Source organism: Spinacia oleracea, chromosome 5 (genome assembly GCF_020520425.1).
Source record: "Spinacia oleracea cultivar Varoflay chromosome 5, BTI_SOV_V1, whole genome shotgun sequence".
Classification (NCBI taxonomy): domain Eukaryota; kingdom Viridiplantae; phylum Streptophyta; class Magnoliopsida; order Caryophyllales; family Amaranthaceae; genus Spinacia; species Spinacia oleracea.
In genome coordinates, this window is record NC_079491.1 from 53439801 (window position 1) to 53456022 (window position 16222).

The 16222-nt window shown below is 39.4% G+C and overlaps 1 protein-coding gene across 1 annotated transcript; it reads right to left on the reverse strand.

Annotated features, from left to right (window-relative positions):
- Positions 1-5281: 5281 nt before the first annotated feature.
- On the reverse strand, positions 5282-7918 carry LOC110788427 (uncharacterized). The gene is made up of 3 exons (XM_056829651.1): positions 6533-7918; positions 5989-6297; positions 5282-5941 (listed from the first exon to the last, which is right to left on the reverse strand). Exons 1-3 carry the CDS (start codon positions 7916-7918, stop codon positions 5282-5284), a joined length of 2355 nt encoding a protein of 784 aa, XP_056685629.1.
- Between the last annotated feature and the right edge of the window lie 8304 nt (positions 7919-16222).

Below are 16222 nucleotides of genomic sequence, written 5' to 3' on the forward strand. Positions count from 1 at the left end.
CCTTTGTTCATCCTCTTGGCAATGAGGGTGACCATGGCTCCCATGTGGATTTCTCCCTTCACGATCCCATCCCTAGTACCCAAGCATCGGCTAATGAAGGATGCTACACAATCGTAGCGGAAATGCGGCCGTGGTTTGTCGGCCAACCATAGACTAGCAACCTCATCCTTAATCATGGCTCCTACACTTGCTTTGAAAAAGATGGAATAGGCAAGTATTCGAGAGAAATATCGGAGGGCTAGGTGAATGATTTCCGGTGCCTTGGATTGGTTTGTTTGGAATAAGTTATGCTCGGTGATTTGGCTCCACCAATCGCTCTCATTATAAGCAAACCCATTGGCTACTAGAGTGGTGGCTAAGTTGGTGTGGGATTCACCATCTTGGGGGAAACAAAATAGTGCACCCAACTCGGAGTAGCTTAACTCATGTGATTCATTGAAAAGCCGAAAGTGGATTTGCAACCCATCATCCGTTGAAGTTGTCTCTATGGAGGATAGGAATTCTAAGGTGAGCCTAGTATAGGTCTCGCAATGTAGCTTCGTGAACTCCTTTAATCCAAAGTTTTCAACCAATAGCATCACTTCATCCTTAATCCCAAGTGAGACTAGAGTAGGCTCATGGTAGAATTTGGTGGCTCGGATTTTTCTAGAGGAGAGCCGCTCAAAGTTGTCCCAATGCTTTTGGGACTCGAATTGGATGCCATAGGTTGTTGAGACATTAGTGGGTGGGATAATTTGTGAGGAAGAACCAACATCTCCCCCACTTCTCTTTTTTGTTGGCTTAGGAGGCATAATGTGTTTGAGGGTTCGGTAGATGATTCAAAGGTTACTTCACAAGGTTCACAAGAGCAACACCAACAAATCCCCAATGCAAGAGACAACTATCAACTCCAATAACACACCCCCAACAAATTTCAACTCAACCTCCAAAACTACAACCACACCTGTTGAAACACAATACATACAAAAGTAATAATCCATCAACAACACATATAAACTACCAACAACACATAATCCATCAACAAAGCAAATAAAAATCAATAATTTCTCAATTCACAATCAACAATTTCTCAAACCCTAACATATGAATTTCGAAGATTAAACCATGAAAACAAGTAATAAGATGCAAATTAGACTACTCAAAACCATTAGGGAGATGAATAAAACAATAAAACACCCTTACTTACAATCAATTTGAAGAATTTGAGAACGTTGATGAATTTTCCCAAATTCGCAAAGTTGAGAAAAAAATCAGATTTTTTGAAGAATTTGTGGACTTGAATGAAGATTTTGTTGTTGTGGAGTTGATTTGTGAGTGAAAGGAGTAAGGATTTGTGATGGAGTATGGAGAGGAGTTGAATTTTGTTTGCAATAGAGTATGAGGATGAGAGAAAATGAGAGTAGAAGAGACAATGAGGGTCGAAAATCTTGAATGTGAGGAGAGAGAATCGGGCAAAAGAAAATAAAGGGGGCAGAATTTCCCAGCAGGTTCGGCCGAACATTAAGAGAGTTTGTCCGAACTCCTTAATGTTCGGTCGAACTTCCTGCGAAGTTCGGCCGAACTTGCAAATTGAGAGCTTCTGTTTCCCGACAGGTTCGGCCGAACAATTTCAATAGTTCGGTCGAACTTTGCTTAAAGTTCGGTCGAACCTTTGGCAAAGTTCAGCCGAACTCATTTTTTTGAGTTCCTGATTCTTGGAAAAGTTCGGCCGAACAAGAAGGAGTTCGGTCGAACTTTCCTTCAAGTTCGGTCGAACTTCTTCAAAAGTTCGGTCGAACCAAGATTTTCTGATCTCTGAAAAGTTCGGCCGAACAAGGAGTTCGGTCGAACTTCCCTTCATGTTCGGTCGAATTTCTTTAAAAGTTCGTCCGATCCCATATTTTGGGACATTCTGTTCTCTGAAAGTTCGGCCGAACAAGAAGGAGTTCGGTCAAACTTTCCTTCAAGTTCGGTCGAACTTCTTTAAAAGTTCGGTCGAACCCCAGTTTTGGGGGATTCTGATCTCCCAGTAGTTTGGTCGAAGAATATGAGGTTCGACCGAACATTTTGACTGGTTCGACCGGACTCTACATTGTTTGGCCGAACTTGACCTGATTCAAAACAAGCTCCCCCTTTCCCTTCTCATTCAAGCCATGCATCATATACTCAAAAACCGATGACTAACAACAGCTCACCAAACACCAAAAATGCCAAAAAAAAATAAAGAAGTGAAAGAAAAAATTAAAGGACAAGGGTTAGAGATCACCGGGTTGCCTCCCGAAAAGCGCTCTTTTAACGTCACTAGCTTGACGTGTCTTCACGGAGAAGATCAAGTGATTTCTTGGAGATGTGTTGTGCAAACCGTCCCAATGTGGGCTCCTTCGAAATACTTTTTCACTCTATGACCGTTGACCTTGAAGAAGTCACATTTGTCTTTGTTCCAAAGCTCCAATGAACCATAGGGCAACACTTTCTTTACCTCAAAGGGACCGCTCCACCGGGATTTGAGTTTTCCGGGAAAAAGCTTCAACTTTGAGTTGAAGAATAAGAATTTCTCACCTTCTTGGAAGTCCTTCTTTGTGATTTTCCGGTCATGATATTCCTTAGACTTGGCCTTGTAGATACTTGCCGAATCATACGCATTCATGCGCAATTCCTCTAGCTCATGCAAGTCTAGGAGCCTCTTCTCACCCGCACTCTTTAGATTAAAGTTTATATGCTTGATGGCACTTGAATCCTTGAATTCCATCTCTACCGGGAGGTAGCAACTCTTCCCATAGACGAGCTTATATGGTGTTGTTCCAATGGGAGTCTTGTAGGCCATTCTATAGGCCCATAGGGCATCATCAAGCTTCAAAGCCCAATCCTTACGGTTCGAGGCTACCGTCTTCTCAAGAATGATTTTGATCTCGCGGTTAGAGACCTCCGCAAGACCACTTGTCATAGGATGGTAGTATAAGCCTCGCCTTTGGATGACACCATATTTGGAGAGAAGGTTTGAGAAAGCACCCTTGAAATGAGACCCACCATCACTAATAATTTCCTTGGGCATCCCGAACCTAGGAAATATCACCTTCTTGAAGAATCGGATGACCACTTTAGCATCATTTGTAGGGGTGGTAATGGCCTCAATCCACTTGGACACGTAATCAACCGCTAGAAGAATGTAGGTGTTCCCTTGCGAAGATATGAAAGGCCCCATGAAGTCAATAGCCCATACATCAAAAATTTCAAGCTCAAGGATGGGATTTTGAGGCATTTCATCCCTCTTGGAGATATTCCCAATTCGTTGACACCTATCACAAGTCTTCACAAAAACCCAAGCATCCTTGAAAAGAGATGGCCACCATAGAAGAGATTGCAAAACCTTTGTCGTGGTTTTGGAGGCACCCATGTGACCACCACTAGGTGACGAATGACACATATGAAGAACACCTTGAATTTCATCATCCGGGACACACTTCCTCAAGAGATCATCAACACCTCGTTTCAATAGACACGGATCATCCCAAATATAGTGCTTGCAATCATGCCTTAACTTCCTCCGTTGTTGGGGGGTGAAGTCCGGAGGAATCTCCCCACAAACTAGAAAATTCACGATATCGGCATACCAAGGAGTGGCCTTGGTTTGAATAGCATAGAGGTGGTCATCCGCAAAAGTCTCATCAATGGGGAGATTTTCACCACTTCCCCTCACTTCCAACCTAGACAAGTGATCCGCCACTAGATTCTCGGTTCCCTTCTTATCCCAGATCTCGATATCAAATTCTTGAAGGAGAAGGATCCAACGAATAAGCCTTAGCTTGGCGTCCTTCTTGGCAAGAAGGTACTTCAAGGCCGAATGATCCGTGTAAATGACAATTTTGGAACCGAGGAGATAAGGACGGAACTTCTCTAAGGCATAGACAACCGCAAGAAGCTATTTTTCCGTGGTGGCATAATTTTCTTGTGCATCATCAAGAGTCTTGCTTGCATAAGCAATCGCATGAAGGGCCTTACACTCTCTTTGCCCAAGCACCGCCCTAATGGCAAAATCACTAGCATCAATGGTAGCTCCCAATTGGGGGGTTGAATAATGGGTGCCGTGAAAAGAGCTTGTTTGATCCTATTGAAAGACTCAAGGCACTCGTTAGTAAAAACAAAAGGGACATCCTTGACAAGCAAACTAGATAGTGGTTTAGCAATTTTTGAGAAATCCTTGATAAACCGCCGGTAGAAACCGGCGTGACCAAGGAAACTACGAATCCCCTTGACATTGATTGGGGGAGGCAATTGCTCAATCACTTCTATTTTGGCCTTGTCAACTTGGATTCCCTTGCTTGAAATCACATGACCAAGGACAACGCCTTCCTCAACCATAAAATGACATTTTTCCCAATTCAAAACAAGGTTCACATCTTCACATCTTTTCAATACTTTTCCTAGATTGACTAGGCATGAATCATAGTCCTCTCCATAGACACTAAAGTCGTCCATGAAGACTTCCATGATTTTCTCAAGAAATTCCGAAAATATTGCCATCATGCATCGTTGGAAGGTTGCCGGAGCATTGCACAAACCAAACGGCATCCTTCGATATGCAAAGGTGCCAATTGGGCATGTGAATGTTGTCTTTTCTTGGTCACTTGGATGGATGGGAATTTGGAAGAATCCCGAATATCCATCCAAGAAACAAAAATATTTGTGCTTGGCAAGCCTTTCCAACATTTGATCAATGAATGGTAGAGGGAAGTGGTCTTTTCGGGTGGCGGTATTTAGTTTGCGATAATCTAAACACATGCTCCAACCGGTCACAACCCTAGTGGGGATCAACTCATCATTATTGTTCTTAATGACGGTCATTCCCCCCTTTTTGGGTACTACTTAGACGGGGGAAACCCACTTACTATCCGAAATCGGATAAATGATTCCCGCATCCAATAGTTTTACCACATCCTTCCATACCACTTCCCTCATGTTGTGATTTAATCTCCTTTGAGGCTCAATGGAAGGTTTATGACCTTCTTCAAGAACAATTCGATGCATGCAAAAATCCGGGCTAATCCCTTTCAAATCACCAATGCTATACCCAATGGCCTTTTTATATTTTCTCAAAACATTTAAGAGTTTGGAAAGCTCTTCATCATTGAGTTTAGCATTGACAATCACCGGACTCGCATCATCAAGGTAAGCATGCATATTTGAGAGTAGATGGGAGGGGTTTGAGTTCAAGCTTGCTTACCTCCTTGGTGGTCTCAACGGACACCAAGGGATCTTCACAATCCATTGCTAAAAGCATCTCTTGAGTCTCCATGGTGGCATTTCATTCATTGGGGTCATGAACAAGAACATACTCAAGAACATCGTTAGTAGAATGCATATGCATGCTCATAGACTCATTGACAATCTCATCAAGGATATCAATTCTTTTACAATCATCCATATGGGAGGGGCATCTCATGATTTGGTTAAGTTGAAACTCAATTTTCTCATCCCCCACACTAAGGGATAGTCTACCACCTCTCACATCTATGATTGCTCCCGCGGTGGCAAGAAAAGGTCTTCCTAAGATGATTAGGACATTAGGGTCCTCCTCCATTTCTAAGACCACAAAATCTACGGGAATAAAGAACTTCCCGATCCTCATAGGCACATCCTCTACCTTTCCCAATGGAAGCTTCACCGAACGGTCGGCTAATTGGAGGGACACTTGGGTAGGCTTCAACTCCCCCACATTCAACCTTTGAAAAATAGAGAAAGGCATTACACTCACACTTGCTCCCAAATCACATAGGGCTTTATCTATGACAAGTTCCCCAATTGCACAAGGGATGGAAAAGCTCCCGGGATCTTTCAATTTGGTGGGCAACTTGTTTTGGATAATGGCACTACAACTTTCGGGTAGGCTAATAGTCTCAACCACATCCACAACCTCTTCTTGGTTAGGATCTCCTTCAAAAACTTGGCATAAGTAGGCATTTGCCTAAGGGCTTCGGCAAAAGGAATGTTCACATAAAGGTTCTTGAGCACTTTTTGGAATTTTGCAAATTGATCATCAAGGTTAGCTCCGGCAAAACGAGATGGGAAAGGCAATTTGGGCTCGTAAGGTGGGACCACTCTCTTTGGAACTTCAACAACCATTGGTTCACTCACCACAACCTCTTCCTCGTCTATGGTGGTATCAACAATAGGCTCACTCTTATCAATGGGCTCACTCTCTCCTTGAATTGGACTCTTAGTAGTTGAATTCACAAGGTTTTTCCCACTTCTTTTCACAATAGCATTGGCTTGATGGGTCTCACCGGGACTAATCCCTTGAGGGGTAAAGAACCGGGAACTCTTGAAGCATTAGAGGAAGACAATTGCGCAATTTGTGTTTCAAGCATTTTATTATGGGTGGCCATGGAATCAAACTTTTGGTTGACTTGAGTCATGAATGTTTTCAATATTGTTTAAATATTGGACTCTTGAGGAGGTGGAGCATTGAGGAGTGGTCTTTGAAAACCGGGAGGAGGATTTTGAAAGCTTTGTGGTGGAGCCAGTTTTTGAAATTGAGAAGAAGAAGAGGATTGACCTTGGTAGCTCCCTTGACTTTGATATCTTTGTGGTGATGGTGTTCTTTGGAAATTTGAAGATTGACCTTGATTTTGAAAATTTTGGGCATAGTTTTGATTCCTTGGACCCCATAATAGCTTGAACTTCCACCTTCATAGTTGCCTTGATTTCGACTATTCCCATGGTTTTGAAATTGGTTTTGACCCTGGGTTTGATCATCCTTCCAACTAAACCTTGGGTTGTGCCTCCAACCGGGGTTATAGGTGTTGGAACAAGGATCAAACCGTTGGTTGTTTGCATTATTAAACGCATTAACTTGTTCCATGGGTTGGTCGAAAGGATAGCAATATGAAGAGGGATGCCCAAATGAACCACAATAATCACAAGACAAAGCGCAAGACATGACACTAGAAGGGGATTGGGGAGTGGAAGGACAAGAAGGGATAGAATTGGACCTTTGAAGTTGTGTAACGAGAGCATCAAACTTGGTGCTCAAAGCATGGATCGGCTCAAGGTCGTACCTTCCTCCTTTCTTGTCACATTCTCTTCTATCATCGTTCCAATCGTCACAATTTCGGACCACATCATCAATGATGTCAAAAACCTCTTCTAAGCTCTTCTTCATGATTGGCCCCCCGGCTCCCGCATCTAGGGCAGTCCTAGAAGCCTTAGAAAGTCCGTGGTAGAAGAAATGGAGAAGCACTTCCATCTCTATGCCATGATGTGGGCATTGGCGAAGAAGCTCATTAAATCTTTCCCATGACTCTTGAAGGGTTTCATCGGTCCTTTCCTTGAATGTCATCATCTTGGACCGGTAGTCCGCGGTTTGTGCGGGGCTACTATATTTGTTGATGAATGCCTCCATCACCTTATTCCAAGAGGTCAATGAGTTTGGCTTGAGGTCATCGAGCCACTTTCTTGCATTACCGATCAAGGAGAACTTGAAGAGTTCCATTCGAATGTATTCTTGGGTTACCCCATTGTGTTTCACAGTGGAGTAATAATCGACAAAAGTATTTAGATGTTCCCTTGGGCTCTCAAGTCTCGACCCTGTAAATTGGCTCCTTTGAACCATCCCAATAAGTGCGGGCCGTAACTCAAATTCGGTAGCCTCCAAGGCTGGAAGTGAGATGGCACTTTTTGCCTCATAGGCCCCGGGGGCACCATAACTCCTCAAATCATGCGCCATATGAAATGTATCACTTGAACTACTCTTGAAAGATCGGAGACTTTCCGTCTCTCCATCCGAATATTCTAGTTCTTCGTGCTCAAAAGGAAAAACGGGTTCCTCTTGATGATCTATGTTGTTAGATGCTCGTTTCAAGCTTCGACGCCTAGCACGAAATGTCCGCTCAATTTTCGGATCTTGAGGAATGAGGGGAGATACTCTAGGAATTCTTGGCATGCACACTCAAGCAAACATTAGCATTGACAATCAAAAAGGAAAAGAGGAAAGCAATTAAAAGAACTAGGCTCATACACTAAAAGCTACTAAACTTAGCCGCAATTCCCCGGCAACGGCGCCAATTTGATAAAGGGAAAAACTAGGTCGTTGCTAGTCTTACACCTAAATCAACTTAAATACCTAAACTAACCACAAGAATCAAGTAGAGTGGCAAGCAAAGGGTCGATATCCACAAGGAATCGCGAGTTCCGTAGCTAGAAATGCTAACATAAGCTAATTCGAAATGGGATTGGTTGTTGAAAAAGAAAGAATATTCAAACTAAGCGATTAGAATGTTGAACAAGGATTAAAAACACTAGGGGATTGGGGTTCACCAAGGGATACATGAAATGAGGGAAATAAGGATTTGAGAATTAACTAAACTTGCAAAGACAAATTGAAAGGGGAATCGATCTTTAAAATTCTCAAGCAACGAATCATGCTTCCGCAATCAACCCAAAGCCTAAGAACCAATCAAAATAAATCCGATCGAAATCATACAAGGCAATGACTTACAATCCCTTGCCAAATCAATGCATCGCGTTCCATTGACCAAGCAAAGTTACGTCTAACCAAGCAAGCAACGAGGACCCCCCAACTTATACATTTAATTGCAAAACTAGCAAATCCTACCTTAAAACCCCATACATGAAAACCCTAGGCTACACCCAAACCCCTAGATGAGAACTACTCACTCATGGACTTGACTACAAATTTCAACATGATAAATTCAATGGGAGTATGCATTTCTGAATAATCAAAGCAAAAATCCCTAACCAAATAGTTCAAGCTAGTTTCATCATGGCAATCAAATCTATAGGCAAAACCATCATCCACAATACAATCAAAATCACCAAATCTCAAGAGATTAGCAAAGAAACTAGTAAGTCTAATCATAAAGGATTAGGAAAAGATAAACAATCAAACAAGTAGGAAGGGAAAATATAAAAGTGCCTATTTTTGGGGGGTTTTGATTAATGAGAAAAATAACAGACAAAGTAAGAAAAATCAGAAATTAATGACATTAAATGGAAATACGAGTTGAGAATTTTTACAATGAAGCTTCAAAATCCAAGATTAGGGAGAATCCCAAGCAATACAATGAGCAATGAATGAAGTTCTCCTCCTTTCTCTCTCTAAAATTAATTTCATACTACTTTTGTAAAAAACTAGGTTTTCTAAAAGCTCCTAAAATGCTTTAAATAGTCCCGAAAAATGGCTCAGCGCTGGCAGCAGGTTCGGCCGAACATTGAGAAAGTTCGGCCGAACTAAGAGGCAAGTTCGGCCGAACATAAGGCAGGTTCGGCCGAACTTGGGAGTAAACAGGAACCACTGATTGCGTGGTTTGGCCGAACAATTTGGGGAGGTTCGGCTGAACATAGGTAAGTTCGACCGAACTTTTGGGAATGTTCGGCCGAACTCTGTGCTTGATAACTTCAGGCTGTTCTGCTTCGGTTCGGCCGAACACTTCTGAAGTTCGGCCGAACATCTTGGATTCTTGATTCCTTGTCTCCCTTCTTCCACTTCGAGCTTTCCTTGATACTGTTGACTTCCATTGACTTTTTGGTCTGTTTTACTCGTTTTCTTACAAATTTAAAAACCCGTGAAAAGCAAAAGCTTGACAAAAAATAAGAAAAACGAGGTGAAAGGACAGTAATTAGTTGAAACCGAGTCAACTAAGCATGCAAGAGCAAAAGGGACTAATATGAGCATAAAAGGGGAGGAAAACAAACAAAGACAAGAATAAAAAGAGGCAAAATACTATCCTAAGAGTGACATAAATGTCACTCATCAGTTGGCTCCACCAACGGCCAATCCTCACGCTCCGCTATGTTGACAGTATGATGCCCACATGATGACGAGTTCGACACGAAGAGGAAGGGTTGGATAAACGAAATGCAAACACAGGAATGCAAGTTGAGGAAAAGTCATACACCAAGACATGTTCAAAGAAACAGATACAAGGAAACTTCGTCATTTTATTTCATATTTCTCAAACATTGCAAATACACTTGTACAAATTACATCTTACAACTTTACAAATTACAAACTACAATTTAGGCCACAACGCCTGACACATTACATTGTACATTACATACACATTGGAATACATATTTACATTTTGCTACAATCTACACTTTGCAGCATCTCCTCTGACAAGCTGGAGATTTGAGATTACTTGTTTGAGAACTAATCCTCAATACCTGAGTGATTTGAGATTACTTGTTTGAGAACTAGTTACTTTGACGTTGTCAACCGTCGCACCGTAAAAGGAGGCTATAAAGGCAACGCTCGGGTAATCACCTATCAAACGAAGTCTAATCTCAAGATCGCAAGATTGGGATTGTCCTCCCATAAATCGGGATGAGATGCTGAAAGTTGTACAAGGCCACTCGGAGAGCTAGAAACTGTAAAATGCATGGCCGTGCTCAGATGAATCATAGGTTATGATTATCTGTTTATTTGATCAGTTGAACTCTGAAACCGAGAAATACCTCTGGACATAATAAGGATGACAACTCTTACCTTATGTTCATGAGCAAGCATCAAGCGACAAAGGAATTAGGAAATGCACATTTGTCCCTAAGGACAAGTGGGAGTCTGAAGGAAATAATTCCCTTGGTCCAAGTATGCATTCAATGCTAAGTCTAATAAATGCGGTTTAGTATTAATTAATTATACAAGTTAATAATTCAGTGAGATCAAGTGAGCTGTATGCCTAGCTAGAGGCCGCTTCAGTTCAAGTGGAATTAATAATATTAATCCACAGCTTACTCTTGACTGAACCCGTAGGGTCACACAAATAGTACGTGAACGGATTAAGTATTTAAAGGAATTAAATACTCCATTTATGGATAGTCGGAATCGACGGATCTCGGTTCCAGTGGGAGCTGAAATCAGGAAAATTATGAATACACCGGAAACGATGATATTGCCGGAAACGGAAATATGGATCGTATCAGAAATATAAATATTATCCAAGTCGTAGATGTTGCCGGAAACGGAAACATGGTACGTATTGGAAAATATTATCGGAAATGGAAATATTGTCGGAATCGGAAATATTGCCGGAAACGGAAATATTGTCGGAATCGAAAATATTATCGGAATCGGAAAATAATTCCGGAATCGGAAATATTAAATATTTGTTCGAAACAGAAATTAATTCCGGAATCGAAAATACTAAATATTGTTCGAATCGGAAATGAATTCCGAAATCGGGAAATTAATCGGAAGCGCGTCGTACGAAATAAACATCGGACGAGCCTGCTAGACGCAAGGCCCAGCACGAAGCTAGGCCTGCGCCTAGCAAGCCCATGCGCGCAACACAGCAAGCCAAGGCACGCAACACAGCAAGCCAAGGCACACAGGCCCAGCCAAGCAGCACGCAAGGCCAGGCCCAACGCGCAAGGCAACTAGCGCACCCAAAGCAGTGGGCTGCGCGCAGCGCTGTGGGCCGAGCTGCTCCGTGTGCGCGCGTCCATCACCCCTCGTGGGTTGTGCGTGCGTGTGTGCGTTGAGTTCGTGCATGCATCGAATCCTTAAGCAATTAGGATTAGATTAAGATTAATTTACCTAAAGTTACTAGAGTTAGTTGTTTAATTAAACAATAACTTATTAGTTTTAATTAATGTCTAATTCTAATAGGATTAGATTATTTGAAACCTAGTAGACTTCTAATTCCATTATTCCAACCCTATAAATAGGTGATGGCATTCACAATTTATAAACACTCCAATTCAAGTATTCACTTAGTTTTAAGGATTAAAACTAAAGTTAATTTGCCACAAATTATTCGAATAACTTAAAACCTTAGGTGCAATTCTAGTTAATTAAATCTAAGGCGGATTCGAACGTGTTGTGGACTATCTACGGTGGGACTACACTTGGAGTCCTAAACTTGTTCTTGTTCGGTTCGGGAGCAGCTAGGGAGGGCACGCTACAAATGTATGCATCCTAAATTATGCTAATTGTTATGTGGCAATTAATTTGGATGCCTGGCTTTATGGTTTTACCGCATGAAATATATATGCTTTATATGTATCATAACCTAACATGAAGTCCATTCATGGAAACTACACAACATAATCAATTGAATTCCAATAAAGCTAATTCCACAAAATCAAAAGAAAACCCCAAATTTGAGCAAAATCAACTTGAAAGATTGTATCAAATGCATAAACTTCAATCGAAAATTGAATTGAAGGAAAAATACAAAACTAACCGAGTAAATTTAACTTACCAAACCACAGATTTGTGATGACGATGAATAAATTGGATCTTCCATCATTGGCACGAGAGACGTAGAAGAACGAGAGGAGGGAGAAAATGCGGGAGTCCGCAGGAGGAGAGAGAAAGTTGAAAGGAGAGAGAGAAATAATTATGAAGAGAATGTTTGTGAGAGGAGGTCATTCGCGTGGGTAAAACTACTAATCTACCCTTAGTATAACGTTACAAAATAAAATGAGTTAGACAACAATAATTATATAAATTAATAAAATTGTACAAAATTAATTACCTTTGTTTAACAAATTAAATGAAAGTTAAATAACATAATTTAATTACAATAACACACAATTAATTAATTACAAAGCGTGTAATTAATGAGGATTGAGCGAAGCGCAAGAGCAACAAAGTAGAATGTTCACGCCAGGTTTGGATGAGTGCGCCAGAACCTAGCGCACATCGTAGAATTACAATGCCCCCCTCTAGCATCCATGGGCCCCGCTGGATCATGCGTAGTGCACCAGTTCCAGCGCACGCAACATGATTATGTGGCCAGCGCTTGCTCCTAATTATCTCTCCATGCAAAACACACATAAGTCGACATAAAACATAATTAATTGCACGATTAAACATATAAATCACATAATTAAATTGATTTATCATGCCTACAAAAAGGAACAAACAAAGGTTACCGTAAATTTTATAGAACCAGAAACATTCAGCCTTAGGACAAGCAAAGACCACCAATTGCGCCAGAATCTAGCGGACCGCGCTTTACCAGGCGCAATGCGCAGACACCCAGTGCAGTCTGCCAGAAGCTAGGGGGTAACGTTGGATACTTGCACGAACATTTGTCCCAGATTTACTCGTTAAGTGATTTAATGCATTAGTTCAAAAATAAAATAGTTAAAGGTACGATTATTGCACTATTCGTGTGCATGAGACAAGTTAATTACAAATAATGATATAATATTAACGAACGAATTTGTGCATTAAAACTAACCAAAAACAATGTTAGTAATGACAATCAAATGATTTTTCGTACCTACACATTAACGTACACATTAAACGATTGGAAAATTTAGTTTAAATAATCCAACCTTTTCGAAGATTTTCCATTAATAATACTACATTTGGATTATTATCTAGTAATGTAACCTTTACACCCCATTAATTTCTATTGCACCCAACCGGTCACCAACCTGATACAATAGGTAACCTACACACGTGTCATGTAACCATTCGTTATAATTTATTAAAAGAAAAAAAATTTCTTTTCCTTCCGTTTCTTTTTTCTTCCTTCATCTTTCATTCCTCTTCCCTCCATGGCCACCAGAACACCTCTATCTCTCCTTCCTCCTTCCTCCACCATCCCTCACCCCCACGCCTCATTCTCTATCCTTCACCACAACACCCTCATTCTCACAATGGCTTCAAATGTAATTCACCTTTCTCAATTTAAGCTACTGGTAATAATTTGGAAAATTTTACACCCTTGATGATCATGGTTGATCATAATTTCCTCAAGTGGTAGACAGGATTCCCGGTGGATTTGAATTTGGGGAAATCCGCCGTAGAGGACTTTTTGGAAGCTTCACCTTATATTTGTCATCATCCCTGGGGACTCATAATATGAATCACTTTTAGCAATCTTGTGAATTGCTCCTTCTAGATTCTTGAGCAAAGTCGGGGAAGACCCAGATTGGACACTCTTCTTACTAATATCCATGTCGGTGATGAAATAGGTGATTTTCTCGAGACCCTTGCCAATTTCATTGACTTAGGCCCTGTTCTTTTTGGCTTAATTTCAGTTTCAGGACTTATTTGGCAGTTCAGTTCAGTTCAGTTCAGTTCAATTCAGTTCAGTTCAGTTCAGTTCAGGAGCATTCAGTTCAGTTCAGTTCAGTTCAGTTCAGTTCAGTTTAATTCAGTTTAATTTAACTTAATAATAATAATAATAATAATAATAACAATAATAATAATAATAATAATAATAATATTATTATTATTATTATTATTATTATTATTAATATTACTTATATTATTGTATTACTTATTATTTATATTTATATTCATATTATTATATTACTTATTATTATTATTTATAACTAATTATTTATTATTAATTAATACTCCCTCCGTTCCTAAATAAGTGTCACATTTGGGATCCGGCGCGGTAATTAATAAAATTGTAAAGTGTGTAAGAGTTAATGATTGGGAAAATGTCTTTTTTGGGGAAATGATAAAGTAGATAATTGTTTAGTTGAATAAAGTATAAATAAAAGTGGATGTGGGGATTGAAAATTGGAAAAGTGTAGAATGTGTAAGTAAAAGTAATCATGATTTATAGAAAAAGTGGGAAAAGTTTATGGAAAAGTGTATGGAAAAGTGGGAAAAGTATATGTTCAAAAATAGAAATGTGACACTTATAAGGGAACACCAAAAAAGGAAATGTGACACTTATTTAGGAACGGAGGGAGTATAATTTATTATTATTTTTATTAATTAGTTACGAATTATTAGTTATTAATTATTTAGTTATTAGTTATTAACTACTACCTCCGTTCCTAAAAGTTCTTTACGCTTTCCGTTTTAGTCCGTTCCTGAAAGTTCTTTACACTTCTACTTTATTCCATTTTTACTCTTATTTGGCCCACCATAACTTACCCACTCACAATACTTTAATATTAGTTTCCACCCACTCACATTGGTGGACAATTTATAGCCACTCATTTTCCATTTGTTACCCCACCATCACATGTTCACCAAAATTCCTTAATTACCGTGCAAATAGTAATCGTAAAGATCATTTAGGAACGGAGGTAGTATGAATTATTATTATTATTAAAATTTATCATTTATTGTAATTATTTATTAATCAATTACAGATTATTATTATTATTATTATTATTATTATTATTGTTATTATTATTATTATTATTATTTATTATATAGTTATTTAGTTATTGATTAATAATTATTCTTTATTTATCATTTATTATTTATTATTATTATTATTTATTATTATTATTTATTATTTATTATTTATTATTTATTATTTATTATTTATTATTTATTATTTATTATTTATTATTTATTATTTATTATTTATTATTTATTATTTATTATTTATTATTTATTATTTATTATTTATTATTTATTATTTATTTCGGTAATATATTATGTTAAGTTAAGTTAAGTTAAGTTCAATTCAGTTCACTTCATTTCAGTTCAGTTCAGGAGCATTCAATTCAATTCAGTTCAGTTCAGTTCAGTTCAGTTCAGCTCTAAAGAACAGGGCCTTATGTCTCCATGATTGGCATAAAAGTAGAAAAATCTAGTTCTTGAAATAAATAATCCCGGAATTATTATTTCTTTGTCTTCTTACTAGGAAACGTGCAATCCTGAATCGATGTTCCTAAGTTTGTAGTCGTGACATGTGGCTCGCGAAACGCTTGGTCTTGAGTCGTAGTTTCATGGGAACCAAAGTCAAATAGATTGGTAGTGGCAATAACCCGGAAAGAATGAGATCTCTTCCTTTTCCGGACCAAAATTGGTAGACTTTCCTGTGACTCGGTCTAAACGAACCTGCCTCTGGGCTTTCTGATCCACAATGACTCGACTCGCCTATACAGAAACGAAATGGACTTTTTAGGAAAAGAAATGGTTGGTGAAAAATAGAAAAATAGGCAAAATGATTAAAAAATTTAAAATAAAATGAATGAATGTGCATGGATGCAAACGACTTGGACTCATGCATGGGCCTAATAACATGATCGTCGACCCTATGGACTGAAAACTAAACTAAGGACCTGAACTTTGGACTTTGAACTTGAGCTTTTTGGCTCGCGAACATGCGACGATTTTGGACACGGGCCAAGGACTTCGAACGAGCGTTGGGCTCGAAAACATGCAATGGAATGACACGTAATTTGGACTCAATCTTTTGGGCTTGGGATAATGCAATGTATCTTAATTTTTATGGGAGCGTGTTAACTAATTGCTGACGTGTCACTCGTCTTTTTCATACTTGTAACT